The following is an 18,562-nucleotide window of genomic DNA, read 5'->3' as shown; positions in this document are numbered from 1 at the left end:
TTAATAGTGAAATTTAGGTTGAAATTTAATGATGATATTTAAATTGAAATTGCAGATTGGTTACTTAAAGCAAGAAATAACATGATAGGAAGACTTTGTTTAGTTCATAAAGATGGTTTTCCTCCCACAAGCTAGCTTTTATGGGAAAAAAGATATTTTTAAAAACATTCTACTAGAAATGACTATAATTATTCTATAAATGGCTTGAACATATGGAATACTTGACTCTGAGCAGAGGAATTGAGTGCTATAAAAACTAGGATTGCTGCAAGCATTCTGAGTTTATTAGAGGTGGGTTTCCCTTTCCTTATCATTCATTCTGTACTTCTGAATTACTGTGAAATTAGAATGAAATTATACCATATTGGGGGAGGGGGTGAATGAAATCCTTGTGAGAGGATTTCATTGCTGAAACAAAGGTCTCACTGTTAATTAGCTCTTGTATACATACACAGTATATCAACTAATCCTGTGTTTCTGAAGGAATGATTAGGTGGGGAATGTGCTGAGGTAATAGGAAAAAGTATGAAGAGAGCACAATTTGAGTTAATATCTACACATCATTTTCTGTAACCATTTCACAGAAGGGTGTCCTAGTTAATTAGCTTTCTTTAGTTAAATGGGAAATGTGAAAATAGGAACAAACTTACTTAGGATGTAATTCAGTATATGCATAAGCTACAGAGAGAACCATTAAGGAGTTCTCTCCCCACACTCCCAATTACAGCATTTCCCCCCTGATATATGCAAATTATAACAGAGAACAGTGACCTCTACTTACATAAATGTACTTCTTTTAAATGTGGATGGTTTTGTTCTGTCATAGGAAACAATTTTTTAATGGAATGTTTGCCTAAAAATAAAGTATTTAAATAAGTTGCTTAATGATGATTTGAACTCCAAAGGGGTGGAAAAATTTAATTTTTCTTTATGGTATAGTAGAGTTCTGGGTATAAATTCTTTCACTAGTCAACTTCCACAAGTACATTTACCTTTATCTTCTATAGAAAATTCCCTAGCAGTAGTCTTCAATAACAAAGTCATAGGTGAATTGTGAATCTGCATTTTTTGAGGTATTTCCCACTCTGGGGACTCTACACCAGTTAATCACCAAGTTTTTGGGGGGGGTCTATTAGGTGACAAATAATGTTCAAAGCTTTGTATGTGTGAAAAAGGGCAAAGGTCAGTTCCTACTCTCAAGGAGCCCATAGTCTTACAGGGAAGACAAAAAAAAGTATATCTACATATACTAGATATGTTAGAGATAATCATTGGAGGGAAGTCATTAGCATTAAAGGACATTGGTAAAGACTTCTAGAAAGGGATATTTTATCTGGAACCTGAAGGGAGTCCAGGGAAGCCTAGACTTGGAGAAAATGAGAAAGACAATTCCAAGTATGAGAACAGCCAGTGATAAAGGAAACAGTTTATCTTATGAAAATTTTATATCTCATAATAATATAAGATCTTTTCCCACCTCAAGCACTGACATGAGTTTGTACATTTATGTATGTAAACGTATTTAATAAGATAGTGAAATATAGCGTGCAATAAAGTGTTAGTAATCACATTATTGTCTCTCTCCATGCTCTGTTGAAGCTAGAAAAAGTAAATACCTTCTACGTATTTACACACATCTTCCTTATTTCATGCTGGTGCTGTTTGTACACCTGTCTTTTTCCTCATGAAGAGAAGGTAGAAACCTGATCTAGTTCTTGGGATGAGTTTGACAGCTTGACTATTATTTGCCAGCTAACAAATTAGATAGTGTCTAATCTGAGAATATATTCATGCTGGGAATTCTTGGTTGAGAGCTCATCCCTGTTCCTGTTATAGGAGCATGGACGGAAGATGTAATAGCTTGTGTGACCCTGGGCAAGTAATTTAACATACATTTGACTCAGTTTTCTTAACTGCAAAGTGAGGATAATAATAGTACAAAACAAATAGGCTAAGCTTAATTGTCCATATGCAACCTATATCAGATTGTTCACTGCCATGGGAGGGAGGATTGGAGAGAAGGTGGTAGAAAAATGTGGAACTCAAAAGCTTGCATAAGGAAACATGTTAAAAACTATCTTTGCATGTAACTGAAAAAAAAAACAAAAAATAAAAACTAGTACCAAATTCACAGTATTTTATGAATATTAAATGAATTAATATTTTAAAAATATTTAGCAAAGATTCTGTCACATATTAGGTGCTATATAAAAGCTTATTCCCTTCCTCTATTTCTTTTAATATTTTTAAAACTTAGGGTGCTGCATAGATGATTTGTTGTTTTATTTGTTTTATTTGAATCAGGCTAAAATAAAATGATGAATATTTTCAAAGTGCATGAACCAAGCTTTTAAATTAAGCAAGGTCCTTTGGAAATTGATTCATGATTTCAAGTACCAATGCACAGAAATAATTTCTTCATATTATTTAGATTAGTCATAAAGTTACCTTTTATTCATTTTTACATCCTAATTTATTGTTTCTGTCATTCTGTTCTGTTTTGTCCTGAATTTTAAAACAGGCTTGGGATCCATTAATAACACAATGATGGGTGGAAATTTACCTATCATTCCCTTTGGAAGCAAGGGAGACTCGCATACTAGCAGACATACAATTACTTTACCTTTATTCCCCAATGTATTGGGAAAGTAATCTATAGACCAAAACAAACATTTTTTTTTCATATTGAGCATGAGGCATGGGTGAAAAGATCATTGAAAAGGTCTTACATACAGAAGTAATCATAATTTTCATGGGGGACTGCTTTCCAAGGCAGTAGGATCAGTTTGAGACACTTTTTTAGATGCTAGTATCACAGAGTGTCTGTACTTGAAGAGATCTTGAAAATAGTCTGCTTCAGCAATCTCCGTGTACAGAGGAGAAACCAAAACCAACAAGCATATGGCCTTGCAAAATATCTTTCACTTTTCTAGACCATAGTTCCATCATTTGCAAAATAAGGCGCTGGGTCTAGATCTCTGTGTCATGTCCTTTCCAACTCTAATTTCTACCCAAAGTCACATAGCTCTTCCATGCCAGCCTTGGAACAGAATTCAGTCATCCAAATAAATATATTTTTTAACTTTACAAACATAGGCAGCAAATCTATATGTCAGAGATTAAATTCAAGAATAGTGCATGGAAAAACAATTTGTAGACTTCAAATAAATGTTTGAGAAAGGGAGACAATGGAATGGAATATTTTACCCCATTTTCTTATTTTTATTTTGCTTTTGCAAGACAATAAGGTTAAGTGACTTACCCAAGGACATACAGCTAAGTAAGTATTAAGTGTTTGAGATAGAATGTGAACTCAGTCCTCCTGACTCCATGACTAGTGCTCTATCTAAATCACAACCTAACTGGCCCCCTATTTTCTATTTCTTAAAAGTTTCCATTCATTTATTTGTCAACTTTATCATACTGCATTAAAAGATTAACTTTTATTTAGATTCATAATGCCAGGAGAGGTCTTTGTGGTAAAGATCATAATTTAAAGCCCCAGTGGAAAAAAAATTAATTTTAGGAGTATATACAACTAAAAAACCGCAAACAAGCAGAAAATTTGTACTTTGGAGAATACAAATTTTCCTTTATTTAGGATTATCTTCAACATTTTTCTGTATCTGCCATTTTATTTGCTTCTGTCCATTCACATAGCACTTATTACTATTGAGCATTTGCTCAAAGGATGGATGTTAATATCTGACTCTGGTTTTATCTATATCTGTGACTGATAAAAAGAAAGCCATGTTTTTCTTTTTGGCTTGCCTTTTCTGGATATCTTAAAATATTCTTATGATCTTATAAAATCTGATTTTATTTTTTCTAGTCTGTTTAAAAACTATAAAGTTCTATATAATATTAATTATATATGATTGTCTAGACTAAATTGTCTAGACTAAAAGTCTAAATTGTCAGATTTTATTAAGGAAAAAAATAATATGGGAAAAACTCAGATGCTAAGGATCACGTTCAGGGAACTAGAAATGTATACCTGAGGAAAACAGACAAAAAATTTCCCCTTATTTTCTTCCTTTTAATCTATATTCTTAATGAAGGATCCTATCAGTTTGCTAGGAATGAAAATTTCATACAAAGCTTAAAATGTATAAAATACTTGCAGTTCGACCTGCCAAGACACATGAAAACTATATCAACACAGTTTAAAAAATAATCCTTTTACACAAAAAAGACTGATCTAAATAGAGAAACATTAATTGCTCAAGGGTAGACTGAACCAATAGAATAAAATTCAAAACACTATCTAAATTAATTTATCTATTCAGTATCATATCAATCACACTACCAAAGAATTATATACTAGAGGTAAGAAAAAAATTAACAAAATTCAATTGGAAGAACAAAAGATAAAGCATGTCAAAGGAATCAATAAAAAAATATGAAGGAAAGAGGATCTAAAGCTCAATTTACTTTGCGGTTACTGTTTGACAAACCCAAAGACGAGCTTCTGGGATAAGAATTCATTATTTGACAAAAAATTGTTGGGAAAATTAGAAAACGTTATGGCAAAAACAGCATAGACCCACATCTCACACACTATACCAAAATGAGGTAAAAAATGGATACAGTTTTAGACATAAAAGGCTACATCATCGATAAATTAATAGACCAAAAAATACTTTATCTATCAGAACTATGAAAAGGGGACAAATTTATGACCAAACAAGAATTAGAGAGCATATTATAAACTGCAAAATGAATGATTTTGACTATATTAAAATTAAAAAGTTTTTACACAAATAATATTAGTGCTTCCAGAATCAGAAGAAAAGCAGAAAGCTGAGAAACAATCTTCACAACTAGGAGTTCTGATAAAGGCCTCATTTCTCAAATATATAGAGAGAATTGCATCAAATTTATAATGTTACAAGTCATTCCCCAATTGATAAATGGTTAATGCTATGAATAGTTTTCAAATGAAGAGATTAAAGCTATATATAATCATATGAAAAAATGATCCAGGGGCAGGTAAATGGCGCGGTGGATAGAGCACTGGCCCTGGAGTCAGGAGTACCCGAGTTCAAATCCTGCCTCAGACACTTAATAATTACTTAGCTGTGTGTCCTTGGGCAAGCCACTTAACCCCATTTGCCTTGCAAAATCCTAAAAAATAATGCTCCAAATCATCATTGATTAGAGAAATGCAAATTAAGACAAAAATGAGGTATTACTCACACCTATCAGATTGGCCAAGATGAGGAAAAAAAGGACAATGACCAATGTTGGAGAGGTTGTGAGAGGATTGGGACATTGATACCTTGCTGGTGGAGCTGTGAATAGATCTAACCTTTTTGGAGAGCAATATGGAACTATGTCCAAAGAGTAATAAGGCTGTTCATTCCCCTTGACTCAACAATTCCAATTCTAGGTCTATATGCAAAAGAAATTATAAAAATTGGGGAAAGTCCCACATGTTCCAAAATATTCATAGCAGCTCTTTTTGGAGTGGTAAAGAATTGAAAATTAAAGGGATGTCCATCAATTAGGGATTGGCTAAACAATTTATGGTATATAAATACTATGGAATACTTTTGTTCTATAAGAAATCATAAATGATCGAACTCTAGAAAAGCATGGAATGACTTATGGGATCTGATGCTGAACAAAGGAAGCAGAACCAAGAGGAAAAAAATGTAGATATTAACAACAACAATGTGAGATTAACAAACTTGATGGAAGCAGCTCCTCTCATCAGTCCCGAGAGTTAGGACAACTGTATTAGACCAGCTATGGATAATGGTATCCCCATCCAGAGGCAGCAAAATAAAACAAAAGTTTTAAAAAATTAAAAAAAACTTCTTCAGAATCTGATGAACACTATAAAAATTATCTCATGCATCTCTTTCCCTTAAACATAATTCCTCATACTGAAAATGACTATTCTATAAAATATCATCAAAAATATATTTATCACAAATATGTACATATAATGTTAACCTGATTGCCGCTGAGGAGAGGGGGTGGGTGGGAAAGGGGGGGTGGAAGGAAATTTTTAACCTAAAAATATGCATATGCATATGTATGAATGTTGGAAAACTTTCATAACATCTATTTATAAAAATGAAATATCAATAAAAAAGAAAATGATGGACAAAAATATTTACTTTGGGTACTTATCTAAACAATTTGTTAATAGATAAGAAATAAGCTGGTTGGTGGCAGAACCAAGATGATAGAGAAAAACCAAGAAGAATTCTCTAGTCCAAGATATCTTAGAAGTTCTTAAGTAAAGATCTGTTTCATTTGAGAAAAAGGGGGAGCACAGTCCAGCATAGACAATGGTAGACCCTGGCCCTATAGCACAAATAAGCAGCTAGGTCCAATGGTTTGGCTCAGAAGAAAGTTATGAGCTTCAGTCCCAATTCAGCAGGAAAAGTGCCAGCTCTGGAACTCAGAGCTCAACAGGTGTGACTTGGTCTGTTCACCTGACCACAAGAGGCATGCTGCCAGCCCAAACAGTTCCAAGACAAAAGACCAGTGTTCTTGCCTCTGGCCCCTGGCCCCCAGCATAAAAAACTTGGGATGGTGTCCATGTGTCCCAGGAACAGAGCTCAACTTTAAAAAAAAATGAGCTAAAAGATCAAAAAGAGCCCTGTTTATAGAAAGCAACTATGTAAATAGGGAAGATTAAAACACAAACTCAGAAGAGGACAGAAATTTCATAATGCCTATATGTGAATCCTCAAAGGGGAATAGAAGCCCAAAAAGTGCTCTTAGAAGAGTTCAGAAAGAATTTTAAAAATCAAGTAAGAGGGGCAGCTAGGTGGCACAGTGGATAGAACACTGGCCCAGGAGTCAGGAGTATCTGAGTTCAAATCCAAGGTCAGACACTTAATACTTGCCTAGCTGTGTGGCCTTGGGCAAGCCACTTAAACTCACTGCCTTGTAAAAAAAATACCAAAAAAAAATCAAATAAGAGAGGTAGAGGACAAATTGGGAGAAAATGAGTTATGCAAGAGAATTATGGGAAAAGAGTCAACAGCTTGGAAAAGGAGGCACAAAGACTGACTGAAGAAAACAACTCCTTAAAAAAAAGAACATAATTGATCAAATGGAAAAAAAAAAACAATCTACTGAATTCCAAAAGTATAATTGACCAAATGAAAAAGGATGTACAAAAGCTAGCAAGAAAATAATTTCTTAAACATTAGAATGGTGAAGTGGTAGCTAACGACTTAATGGGATACCAAGAATTAGCCAAGCAAAATTTTTAAAAATGAAAAAAAAAAGATAATATAAATTATCTCATGGGAAAAAAGAAATAACTTGGAAAATAAATCCAGGAGAGTTAATTTAAAAATTATTAGTCTAACTAAAAACCTTGATTAAAAAAAAGATCTTGGAAAGTATCTTTAAAATATTATCAATGAAAATTACTCTGATATAATAGAACCAGAGGGTGAAATAATCATTGAAAATCAACCTATCACGTCCTGAAAGAGATCCCCAAATCAAAGCTCCAAAGAATATTGTAGCCAAGTTCAAGAAATATCAGGTAAAGGGGATAATGTTGCAAGCAGCAAGAAAGAAAAAAAAATTCAAATATCAAAGAACCACAGTCAGGATTATAAAAGAATTAGCATCTTCTACATTGAAGGATAAGAGGGTTTAGAATATGAAATTCTAGAAACAAAAAGAGCTTGTGTTACAAGAAAGAAACAACTACCCACAAAACTGACCATAATTTTGCAGAGGAAAAGACAGGTATTTGATGAAACAGAGGACTTTCAAACTTTCCTGAGGAAACAATAAGAGTTGTAAAGAAAAATATAATCTCAAAATACAAGACAAAAGATATTCATGAAAAGGTGTACAGGAAAGGAAAAATGGTATTCAACAGAGTTAAAATGACTGCAACCCTACACAAAAATATGATATATTTTTATCATGATAATTTCAAAGGACCCATGATTAAAAACGCTATCTACCTCTAGATAGATAATGGATAGATTCTGAATAGATTGAAGCATATTTTTTCTTTTTCTTTACCTTTCTTGCTTTTTTACCCCAACAACTTGACTAATTGGAAATATCCTATAATGGGTATCATATTTTTTATCTTCTCAATGGGTAGTGGAGGGATGGAGGGATAGAGACAATTTGATACTTAAAATAATGTTTTAAAAAGAAATTTAAAAAGATCAAGATATTTATATTGATATATATATATAATATGACTGATCTTTCCAAATAATCAATTACTAATTATAAAATATTATTATACCTGATTATTAAGAGTGACTTGGGAAAGGAAGATAGGAAGAAAGGGGAAGGCTCTTAATTTTTCCAAAGTATACAGTTATTCTTTTTAATCCTTTACTGTAAATTAATTTGATTTGATTTTTTAAATTATCAGTTTTAGAATTAATGTCTCCATATCTACTTGAAACTTTTTCTTTGTATCTAGCTGAAATTTTAGTGTTATCTGGCCACAATTTGATAATAGAAATTAGTATTGCACCTCAGAAACTATATCCACAATTTTGTCTTTGTGGGCATTTCAGCTTCAAAGGGAAAAACTGCTCCCATGGTATACCTTGAAAATATGTTGAGATGTTCATTGGGAAGGAATTGTGCATCAATCGAGTGAGGGCCTATCTAGATCAAATAACTCTTTCCAAGAACATAAGAAGGGATCACCCAGAATTGCCAATTATCTCAAATAAGCACTTATAGATGATAAGGTGAAAGATTTGAGTAACTCACAATTTATCACTCATGTACCTATGGGACAAAACAACTAGAGCTTTGTCTGTTTTGAAAGTACTAGAAAATTTATCACAGGTTGATGCCATATCCTGTTATTGATTGGTTATACTGTTCAAAGCATTTAGGTGTATATGAAGGCTAGATCCATGCATGGTCAAAACTTCAAGTGTGTGAGACATACATTCAAATGTGACTGAATTTGGAGGATTCCAGGCTGTTCAAATTCAAAGAACTGAACTGAAGCACTGCTTTCTTTTTGATCAACTCTATTTGTGAGGTATTGAATTATAGAAAGCAGTCACAACCAAAGAAAATAGTTAATAATCTATGCTATTATAATACATGCATAATATAAGTAAAGTGCATGTTGAAATATTTTATATCAAAATTAGAACAGAAATAATAAAACTTGCTGAATATATAAATTAATAAGGAATATTGACAGTCTAACTGAAAGTTAAAATAGATATGTAGGTCATTTGAAATCAAAGGGAAAGTAGGAAAGTAGGAAAAGTATCAGGTGTCATCTGGGCAATAAATACCATATTCCAGAATGGGCCAAAAGAAAAAAAAAACATACTATCCCATCCAATTTACCTGGAAGAAGTTCTAGAAGCAGCCTATAAGCTAAATGGAGTGTGGAAAACCAATTTGTGAATTGCAGGACTGGGAAAAAATAACACAGCTTTGAAAATGAAAGCTGATAAAGGAAATTGGAAACATTTCACCTGTTTTCACTTAAAACTTCAATCTTTCTTCTGCTGATTTAGACAACAGAATACAGCATAATGAGGCAGTCAGGAATATGAACTCTAAATCTAAGTGGCCCAGAGACATGGTTAATGTAATTTACAATGACCAAAAGAAAACCAGATAAATTAAAAAAAAGGTTAGGAATAGTATATTCCATAAATGTGAATCTTCCATCACAATATTTTGTGTCCCCATCTTGTTAATGAGAGTTTAATTTATTGACTTCATTTGTTCCTAAGGGTTGAACTTTTCCCTTTAATTAGACAAATTGCAGAATTTCAGAATTGGTGGGTGATTATGTAGTTCAATTCATTAGATGAAAGAAATTCCCAGTAAGGGAAAGAATTTTCCCCAAATCTCTTTCTGACTCTGTCTCTCATTCTTTATCTGTCTATCTCTGTTTCTGTCTTTGTCTCTCTCTCTCTCTCTCTCTCTCTCTCTCTCTCTCTCTCTCTCTCTCTCTCTCTCTCTCTCATCACTTCACAGTTCCAAACCTTCACTACTGATAGAAAATCTCCACTTGCATTTCCCATGCCCACTATTTATGTATACACACACAAACACACACACACACACAGACAAAGAAACACAAAAACATCCTAAAGCAAATTTATCTTCTTTAAAAATAATTTCTCATTCCAGTATTACTATGTAGCACTCTGTTTTCCATGTCTGAAGCTTTGATAATCCCTTAACTCCTCACTTTCTTCACTTTTCAAGTTCTATTGACTCTAACTCCATATCTGTTTCTTTCCTATTTTTACTCTTACTGTAAGCATCCTATTATTCTCAGTCCTTATTACCAAATTACTCAGATGGATGTAATACCATTCTCCTAAGTTTTCCTGATTCTTGCTCCTCACTCTAATCCATTCCTCATAACTGGAAGGAAGATATTTTCTTTTGCAAAGATCTAATTATGCTACTTGGGGCAGCTAGGTGACCCAGTGGATGATAGTGTTCCACACCTGGACCTCTTATCTCAGATATTTACCAGCTATGTGGGACTCTTGTCAAGTCACTTAAACTTGATTACCTCAGTTCCCTCATGTATAAAATGAGCAAGAAAAGAAGATGGCAAGCCACTCTAGTAATTTTACCAAGAAAACCCTAAATGGAGTGACAGTCAGACATGAATAAAACAACTGAACCATAAATAGTGTTGCCCAAATCTCTGTAATAGCTCCCTATTGCTTACTGAGCAACAGTATGCATGTGTTTGTATACTTTGTAACTCTGTTCACTAAAAATAGTTATTTTTTATTACACTTAGCCTTAAATATCCTCTACAACTTGAGCCATCCCAACTTTCTTGCCTTATTTTATGTTATTTCCTTTTTCATTTCTCAGCATTCTACCCAAACTTAGTTTCTCTGTCTCTCAAGCACATAATGCAGTTAATCATACTATCCTCCTTTTCTGGAACATTCTTTCTTCATGAATTGAATTTTTTGGAAGGTTCTTTCAATCAATCTCCTCTATGGTTCTTGAATTCATCCTTTAAATCCTAAAAGAAAAAAAAAATCTCCTCTTTCAAGGAATCTGCCTGTAACCTCCAGATTTATAAAATTTTCTTTCCCTTTAAAAGATATTACTTGATACTTTATAATAACTTTATCCTCAAAAAGAAAAAGCACATATGGAGATACATAAATACAAATTAATTTAAGAAGAGACAAAGGGTTCTCCAAATTGTGGAAAGGAAGAAAGTTTTCAAGGAGGTAGCACCTGAAATGAAGTCGGAAAGAAACTTAAAGATGGAAGGTCAGAGAGCTTCCATACCAAGCATGGGCCTGCAGGAGAGATCAGTTCAAGAAATAGTAAAGATGCCAACATGATTAGAACAGAGAGGATCAAAAAGGAAGTAACATGAAATAGATTGGGAAAGTAGCTTGGAACTCGACTCTGAATGGTTTCAAGAGTCCAAGTAATATGTCTGTGTTTTTAACTTATTAGGGAGTTCTTGAAAAAAATTCAGCAGGAGGGTGACCTGTGCCTTAGGGTGCCAATTTTGGTAACTGTGTGGAGAAAAAGAGGAGAAAAAGAAAGATATTGAAACTAGGGAGAACAATTATAAGATTATTTTAGCTATTAAGGTTTGATAAAGTTATGTCAAAAGAGGAAATAAAATTATTTTCTTTCCTAATTGACAAGATTCTGAAATAAGTAGAAGTGCTGTCAGATGATTGATATCAAAAATCTACAAATATGTAAATCAAACCTTAAAAGCTTCATCAATTATAACTCTTGGATAAAAATAACAATCACTAGGCTACCAATATAATCCAATGATTTTAATGAAATTATTGAATAATCAGACATAAGGCATATAAAATATAAAGTCGAGATATAATATGACCACAAATATGATATCATGCAAATATGTGGATGACAAGTGACCTATTGTCCATAAATATCTGTTTTGGAGCTTTCTTTTCCTCTCAATGCATGTTGATATCCACACCCTTTCTCTGGCAATACAATTCCATATTGTAATATGGTTAACCAGCTTTGGAAGAGAGGAAAGGAATAGTTAGTGTCCAAGGAATATTTTCTCTGTGGGGAACAAGATACAACTTTAACTTCATGTTCTCAACAATTGAACTTTAGGCCATGGCATATGATTACTAGTGAGATTTAGGCCACTTTGTTTGGAGTGAATTCATTCTTCAAAGCTTTTGATTTCACAGTGGACTTCATAGGAAAAATATTTTATAGCATAATAGAATATATAATGCCAAATTATATAATATACATAAGATAGTTCTCATTATTAAACTTGGAAAATTGACTTGACCTTAAATTCCAGGTTTCAATTTGTAAAACACTTTGTTAAACAAGCAAAAGTTAAATGCTCCTAAAAGATATTATGGGTCTTCCAATAAGAATCTGAACAAAGAGCCTGAAAATATATCAGCTTTTTCACAAAATGGACAAGGTTGAAAATTTTTGATGTTTTGCTCTTGAACAGTAAAAATTACTATGAAACATTTAATTCAATGAAACTAGATGACCAAATCATTGTTGATCAATTTCTAGTAAATATACCAACCAGTTTATATTAGTTTTTAAATTTTTAGCATCAAAATCAAGGTATTTTTCATCTAAAATTATAGGAATAGTTTATCTCTAGACTTCTACATTCCTCCATAATAAATTTGCCTTTTTCTAATCATAGAGCTATGAACTTTAAATTTTCTGACTGACTTGTCACTTTATGTTTTTTATTTTCCAAGTTAACTAGTGATAGACATTGCTAATCCAAACTTTGACATTTAAATGGATGGGGTTAATATATAGCAATGAAAATTATTGGTATTTCTGAGCATCTTTCTTGATTTAGAGATACATAGATAATTAACTTAAAAAAAACTAAACTGGTTAGTATTTCTTATCTAGGGCAATTGGGAGAAGATTTGAGAGACAAAATGGAAACATGGTAGATGTTACCTAGCATGTTGTGGTAAAGTGGAATGGCCCGTCCATGGGTAGTAAATGCAATCATGTCTAGAGGGACCGCTACACCTGCAGGCAATTACAGAACAGAAAATATCACTCGCCATTCACAGGGACATGCACACTCATGCACCCTGGCTCACACTTGGAGCATCAGGAGGGAGAAACATGAGAAGTAAGCACGCCAAATACCTATCCATCAGGCCGATGCAGTCATCAATACTCGAGCCTATGCACCTGCAGCATATCCAGATTTTTTTTTTTGGAAGAAGAAAAGGAAAGAAGAAATTAGTTATTTTCAGAAGGATTAGAAAAACAAATATCCTACATATCAAAATCTTAATCATAATTTTAAATGGTTTTCAAGATCTCATGAAATTAAAAGGTGAGACAAAATAATTATTTGATGTAAATGCAGTGAAGAAATGGAATGATCTCTCAAGGAGAACCCACAGAAAATAAGTTCATAGTGAAAGATAATTGATTATGTGAATCTCTTCCAAATGAGTAGAAACTTTTCAAAATTTGTTGATTCAAAAATTTTGCTCCTTTGACACATATTTATGTTGTTGTAATCCTTATAATTCAAAGGCAACACCATGATTGCTCATAAACTTAACTAATATTAACATTCATTTAAATTCAAATAGAACATTATTAAGAAAATTGATCACTCAATAACTTGCTTTTTTTTAAGAACAGGCATCTAAAAAGTTAACATATTGTTAAACTTAGCAAAAATCAACCACAACACTCTATTTCTTAATGGACATTACCTTTAATATATTCTCAAATTTAAACATGACTCCACTTTATAACAAATAACTTACTTTATTGAATTTCAGTTTTACTTGGTATTGTCCTTTAAAATAGCTTTATTCTGATAAACAGAAACTCTCTCTCTCTCTCTCTCTCTCTCTCTCTCGCTCGCTCGCTGTGTGTGTGTGTGTGTGTGTGTGTGTGTGTGTGTGTGTGTGCCTGTGTACGTATTTAAACTGCTATTCTATGGAAGTCAATAGGAGTGAATTAAGCAAAGTTCTGTAAGCAAATGAAGAAAATGAGATCCAAGTAGTTAATGAATCCTTTGAGTTTTACATTTAAATACAATTAATTTTGCATATATCTTGTCTGTAAAATGAGCTGTATAAGAAAATGGCATGAAAAGTTAGACATTACTAATCAACTACACAACAAAGAACTTTTGTTAATGTACTTGATAAATGAATGAACAATTTCCTAAATTTAGATATCAAGCAAATTATGTTTTGTTTGTCTTCTGCTGAACCTAAATTTTCCCCTTTTAGACTTCTCCAAAGACTCTTCCAGTCCCACCTTATTAGCTCAGTTATGAAATCTAGGTATGGTTTTGTTTTTTAAGTTTCAATTCTCTGACAAGAAAAATATGTTCCAAATTAGAGATACTGTATATGGATATAAATATGTGCTTCCATTTAAATGTTGTTTGTCCATTATTACTTTGGATAATTCATAGAAATTAGTGATATAAAACAAAAATGTATCATGCAAGCTAAAACATCATCAATTGACTTTAAATATGAATCTTAACATTTTGCTTTTTCAGATTTTTTCATTAATGTCTGGATTAAAGTGAAACAATATTGAGTATTAGCTTTCTCAGCTTTGGGACATCAATCTGTGATTCAAATTGCAATAATGATGCTCTTATTTCTTTATACAAACATGCCACAATATGTAAGGATCAGAATCATAAGGATATACACACATATCGACATCTAGTCTTCCTATCAGATATATATATATATATATATATATATATATATATAATATATATATATATATATATATATATATATATATCGGATTCTAACTCTCCAAATATCAAGAAAATAAGAAATATTGAATTTATAATTTTGATTAACCCAGAAGAAGATGATTTTTACAGCTGAACTTTGATATTGAAGAAATCTGAAAATGAACTCATACAGACTTTGGTTCTCTATCTCTCTTGTGATTATCAGGTTTTATTTATAATGGGATAATTTGCAGTTCTTCATAATACACTATACACTATTTAAGCTCCTGAGGACAGAGTATCTCTCATGTTATTTGTATCCTTGACAATTCATTTCAATAAATGTATATTAAGTATTATGGATCAGGCAATGGACAAAAAGAAGTTTCTTAATATATGATTTACTAATTAATTTGTATCTATATGACAAGGTAATCATTTATCAAATATTTATTGAACAAGTGTCATTTAAATGCCTTTCTAATTGTATGGAAAAGGTTTGGAAGATTAGATATTGAGAATCTCTCATGATTCAAGTTAAATACTTGCTTTTAAAATATTTCCATGGTGGTACAGGTTCTATTTCATTGTTTAGCTTACTATGCAAAAGCAACTTATGGCTATATTTAATTCATTTTTATGATCCAAAAAATTCATAATGAAATCTAAGCAGTTGAAGAGAAAGTTTTGTAAATAAAGGCTATCAAGGATTGATCATTCTCATAAAAATACTTCTACAAGAAAATAGATGTATAGTAGATAGTAATTGATGTTCAAGTAGTTTTTTTGTTATTAATAAGTTCTGATATTTTCTCCCATAATTTGGTGTCATGTCTATCATGGACAAACTCTGTCTTTACTTGGTCTAATCATTTTGTTCTTGCTTCTGTGTTTTCTTCAAAGTATTTTTTATTTCCTCTATAAGCAAAACAGACTTGTGATATTAGAGTTTAAATTTGGTCACTTGGTAATTCTTAATGATGAAAGGTTGGCTTAAGGTACTGATTATTGCCTAAAGGGCAATAGAGAGATATATAATAGGCACAAAAAGGATGCAATGGATTACACACAAGGAGTTATGATGCAGAAATAATGTAAGAGATGCTATAAAATGTGATTAAAAAGTTGGGCCAGTCCCATAGCGAGCATAAGGAATAACTGATGAACAGTCTACTTGCTCTGTTGTATCCTTGTGACTTCAGCTTAACTCAGGGAATCTATTAGCATAATGTCCATATACCCTATTAAACTTATGGAGGGATATTAAGAATTATGAAGGATATAGACAGTGATGACTGAGCTGTAAACTTCACCACTAGAGGATAGAGTGATATCAATCAGAGCATATTTACGTTGCTCCATTGGAATATTGGCAATGACTGGCTGGATGATAAATTAGATAACCAGGTAGATATAGATTAACATATAAAATTTATAGTACAGGGCTATCATATATGCATATATATATATACATATATACATATATTTCTATATATGTATATATCTTTTAGCAAGGCAATGGGGTTTAGTGACTTGCCCAAAGTCACAGGGCTAGGTAATTAGTACGTATCTGAGGGCAGATTTGAATTCAGGTCCTCCTGACTCCAGGGCCACTGCTCTATTCACTGCACCATCTAGCTGCCCCTGTATATGTATGTATTCTCAAAGAAAGATTCATTGTAATGTCTTTCAGTGATATGAATTTTCAAGGTCTCAAGGTCTAAGTTGGCAGAAGAAAAAACTCTGGAAAAGTCAATCCATCTAGAAAGGCTTTGACCAATAGTTTTAATGTAATAAGGCTAATTGCTACTCTCTGGGGCGCATCCTGGATAAATTCAGAAAAATTCACCAATGGATTGACTCTAATGATAACTATTTTGTCTGCAGGAAAATGACTTGTCCTTGAAAGGATTATTGAATACTGAAGAAATGAAATATTCTTGAAGAATTCAGATAAAGATATATAGTGATAATACATTCTATGTCACGTCTTAAAAACATATTTTGATAGCAATAATGCTGTAATCCATGAATAACCGTTGTATTTTCCATTGCTCTTTGAGTTAAACTACAATTTTGATTTTTTTATATATCAAAGTATTATATGATTTGTAGCCCTATAGAATTGTTATTACAAATCTTGTTTGAAAGATGTATTTTTTCTTTGCAAAAAGCAGCTTGGTAAAATTGAAAATCATAATTTCCTCAAAGCAATATATCATGTCTCCTTTGTTCCTATTAAAGTCTCATCCTAGATGACTACCCACCAGCCCTACTTGTCCAAGGTATATATATCAATGGGTTACAATCATTCACTCACTCAGTTTCTTATCATAATGTGAATTATGTGGATTATGTGGATTCTTTATCTGCTTAATTTATCCTAAGTGCATTAGGGCAGACATATCTGCGTGATCATGCATCTCATTGAGAAGGATTGTGGCCTTATGGATTTTGACATAACCAGTACACTGTCATCCACAAGCTAGAATATCTTGACATCTTCATTTTATATTGGCATTTATAAAAAACAAGAACAGCTACTGGACATAGCATTTGACTGAGTCAGGAAACCTTGAGTTCAAACTCAATGTGTGATACCAGGAAAATCATATAACTTCTCAGTCACAATTTCCTCATTTGTAACATTGAGATAATTATAGTGCCTACTTCACAGGCTTATTTTAAGGATCACTATATATGTGTACATATATAAATATATCTATATATACATATTTATGCACCTATATATCATTTATAGATATGTATATATACAACATGTATAAAGATTACATATAATATGTTCACATATAATGTTTGTAAATAAATATACATATATATATATATATATATCTTTTCCTTGACAAATGTTAAAGTTCTTTGCAACCTTTGTTATTATTACCGATGGGAAATCTTTCTTTCATTTGGACTTCTAAGAAACTGTAAATATACATGGATCCATGACATAGGAAATATATACTAAATTCCTCATCAGGATACTTCAGTGCGATATAAAGATACATTTCTGAGTACATTTAAATAAAGAATAAACATTGATAGGTACTATCAAGTCAGATCAGGACTTAATGATTGCTTGTTTGTGAGTATGTATGCATGAATGTATTTCTATAGGCATGCATCCATTCATTTATATAAATTCAAGGGTTATCCTAGATAAAATAGGGAAAAATCAATTCTTAGTGATGAACTTTTGCTCATGAAATCACCTATTAAAGCATGGAAAGCTTATATCTGTTAGTAACAGGAAGTAACTCAAAAATTTTCAGGCATTTAAATATGTGGATTTCAGTGGAGGCACTCATGACCATCTAAAAAGCACTTACTGCAGTAAAGTTATGATAAATGACCATCACATTTATCATAACTTTATTGCAGTAAGTGCTTTTTAGATTTCATGCAGATGATTTTGTTTTTTGTGTATCATTAAAAAATTTAAGATCAGTATTTTCTTTCTAAAATGTGATGAAAAGGCCATTACAATTAATTTAGTTCTTTGATTATTAAACTGGTACCTTTGAGACTTATAAAATATTTGCTGGTGGCTATAGAAGAAGTTGGCCTAGCAAACCTATATCTTTAATCTCTAAGGTCAATTAGACCTATCCATGTTATCAAATACATTTCAAAATGAAAATACTCATTAGTTGCATCATCTAGTCAAAACCTCTGTGATTTTAACCTGGGTTGGTGTGACTTTATAAAAAAAAAACCCAAAATGCAAATGAAAAAAATACAAAAATAATGATTCTCTATACTATATCATCAAAATTTTTGAATGTAGAGTGCTGTCCAGTAATAGAGAAGGAATGAGAATTCAACTCCTAA

General features: G+C 32.2%; 1 protein-coding gene across 4 annotated transcripts in view; it reads right to left on the bottom strand.

Moving 5' to 3' along the window:
• ERBB4 (erb-b2 receptor tyrosine kinase 4) overlaps positions 1-18,562 on the bottom strand; it is a 1,472,307-nt gene that overhangs the window by 346,026 nt on the left and 1,107,719 nt on the right. For 3 of the 4 annotated variants that reach the window (XM_074191455.1, XM_074191456.1, XM_074191458.1), the window contains one exon: positions 12,937-13,011. The exons of the other annotated variant lie outside the window; for it this stretch is intronic. In XM_074191455.1, the coding sequence (XP_074047556.1) occupies positions 12,937-13,011 (75 nt within the window). The remainder of the gene's footprint in view (positions 1-12,936; positions 13,012-18,562) is intronic. 4 annotated transcript variants of the gene reach the window in all.

This window comes from Macrotis lagotis, chromosome 6 (assembly GCF_037893015.1).
Source record: "Macrotis lagotis isolate mMagLag1 chromosome 6, bilby.v1.9.chrom.fasta, whole genome shotgun sequence".
Taxonomy (NCBI): Eukaryota; Metazoa; Chordata; class Mammalia; order Peramelemorphia; family Peramelidae; genus Macrotis; species Macrotis lagotis.
This window is presented reverse-complemented; position numbering and strand designations above follow the sequence as displayed.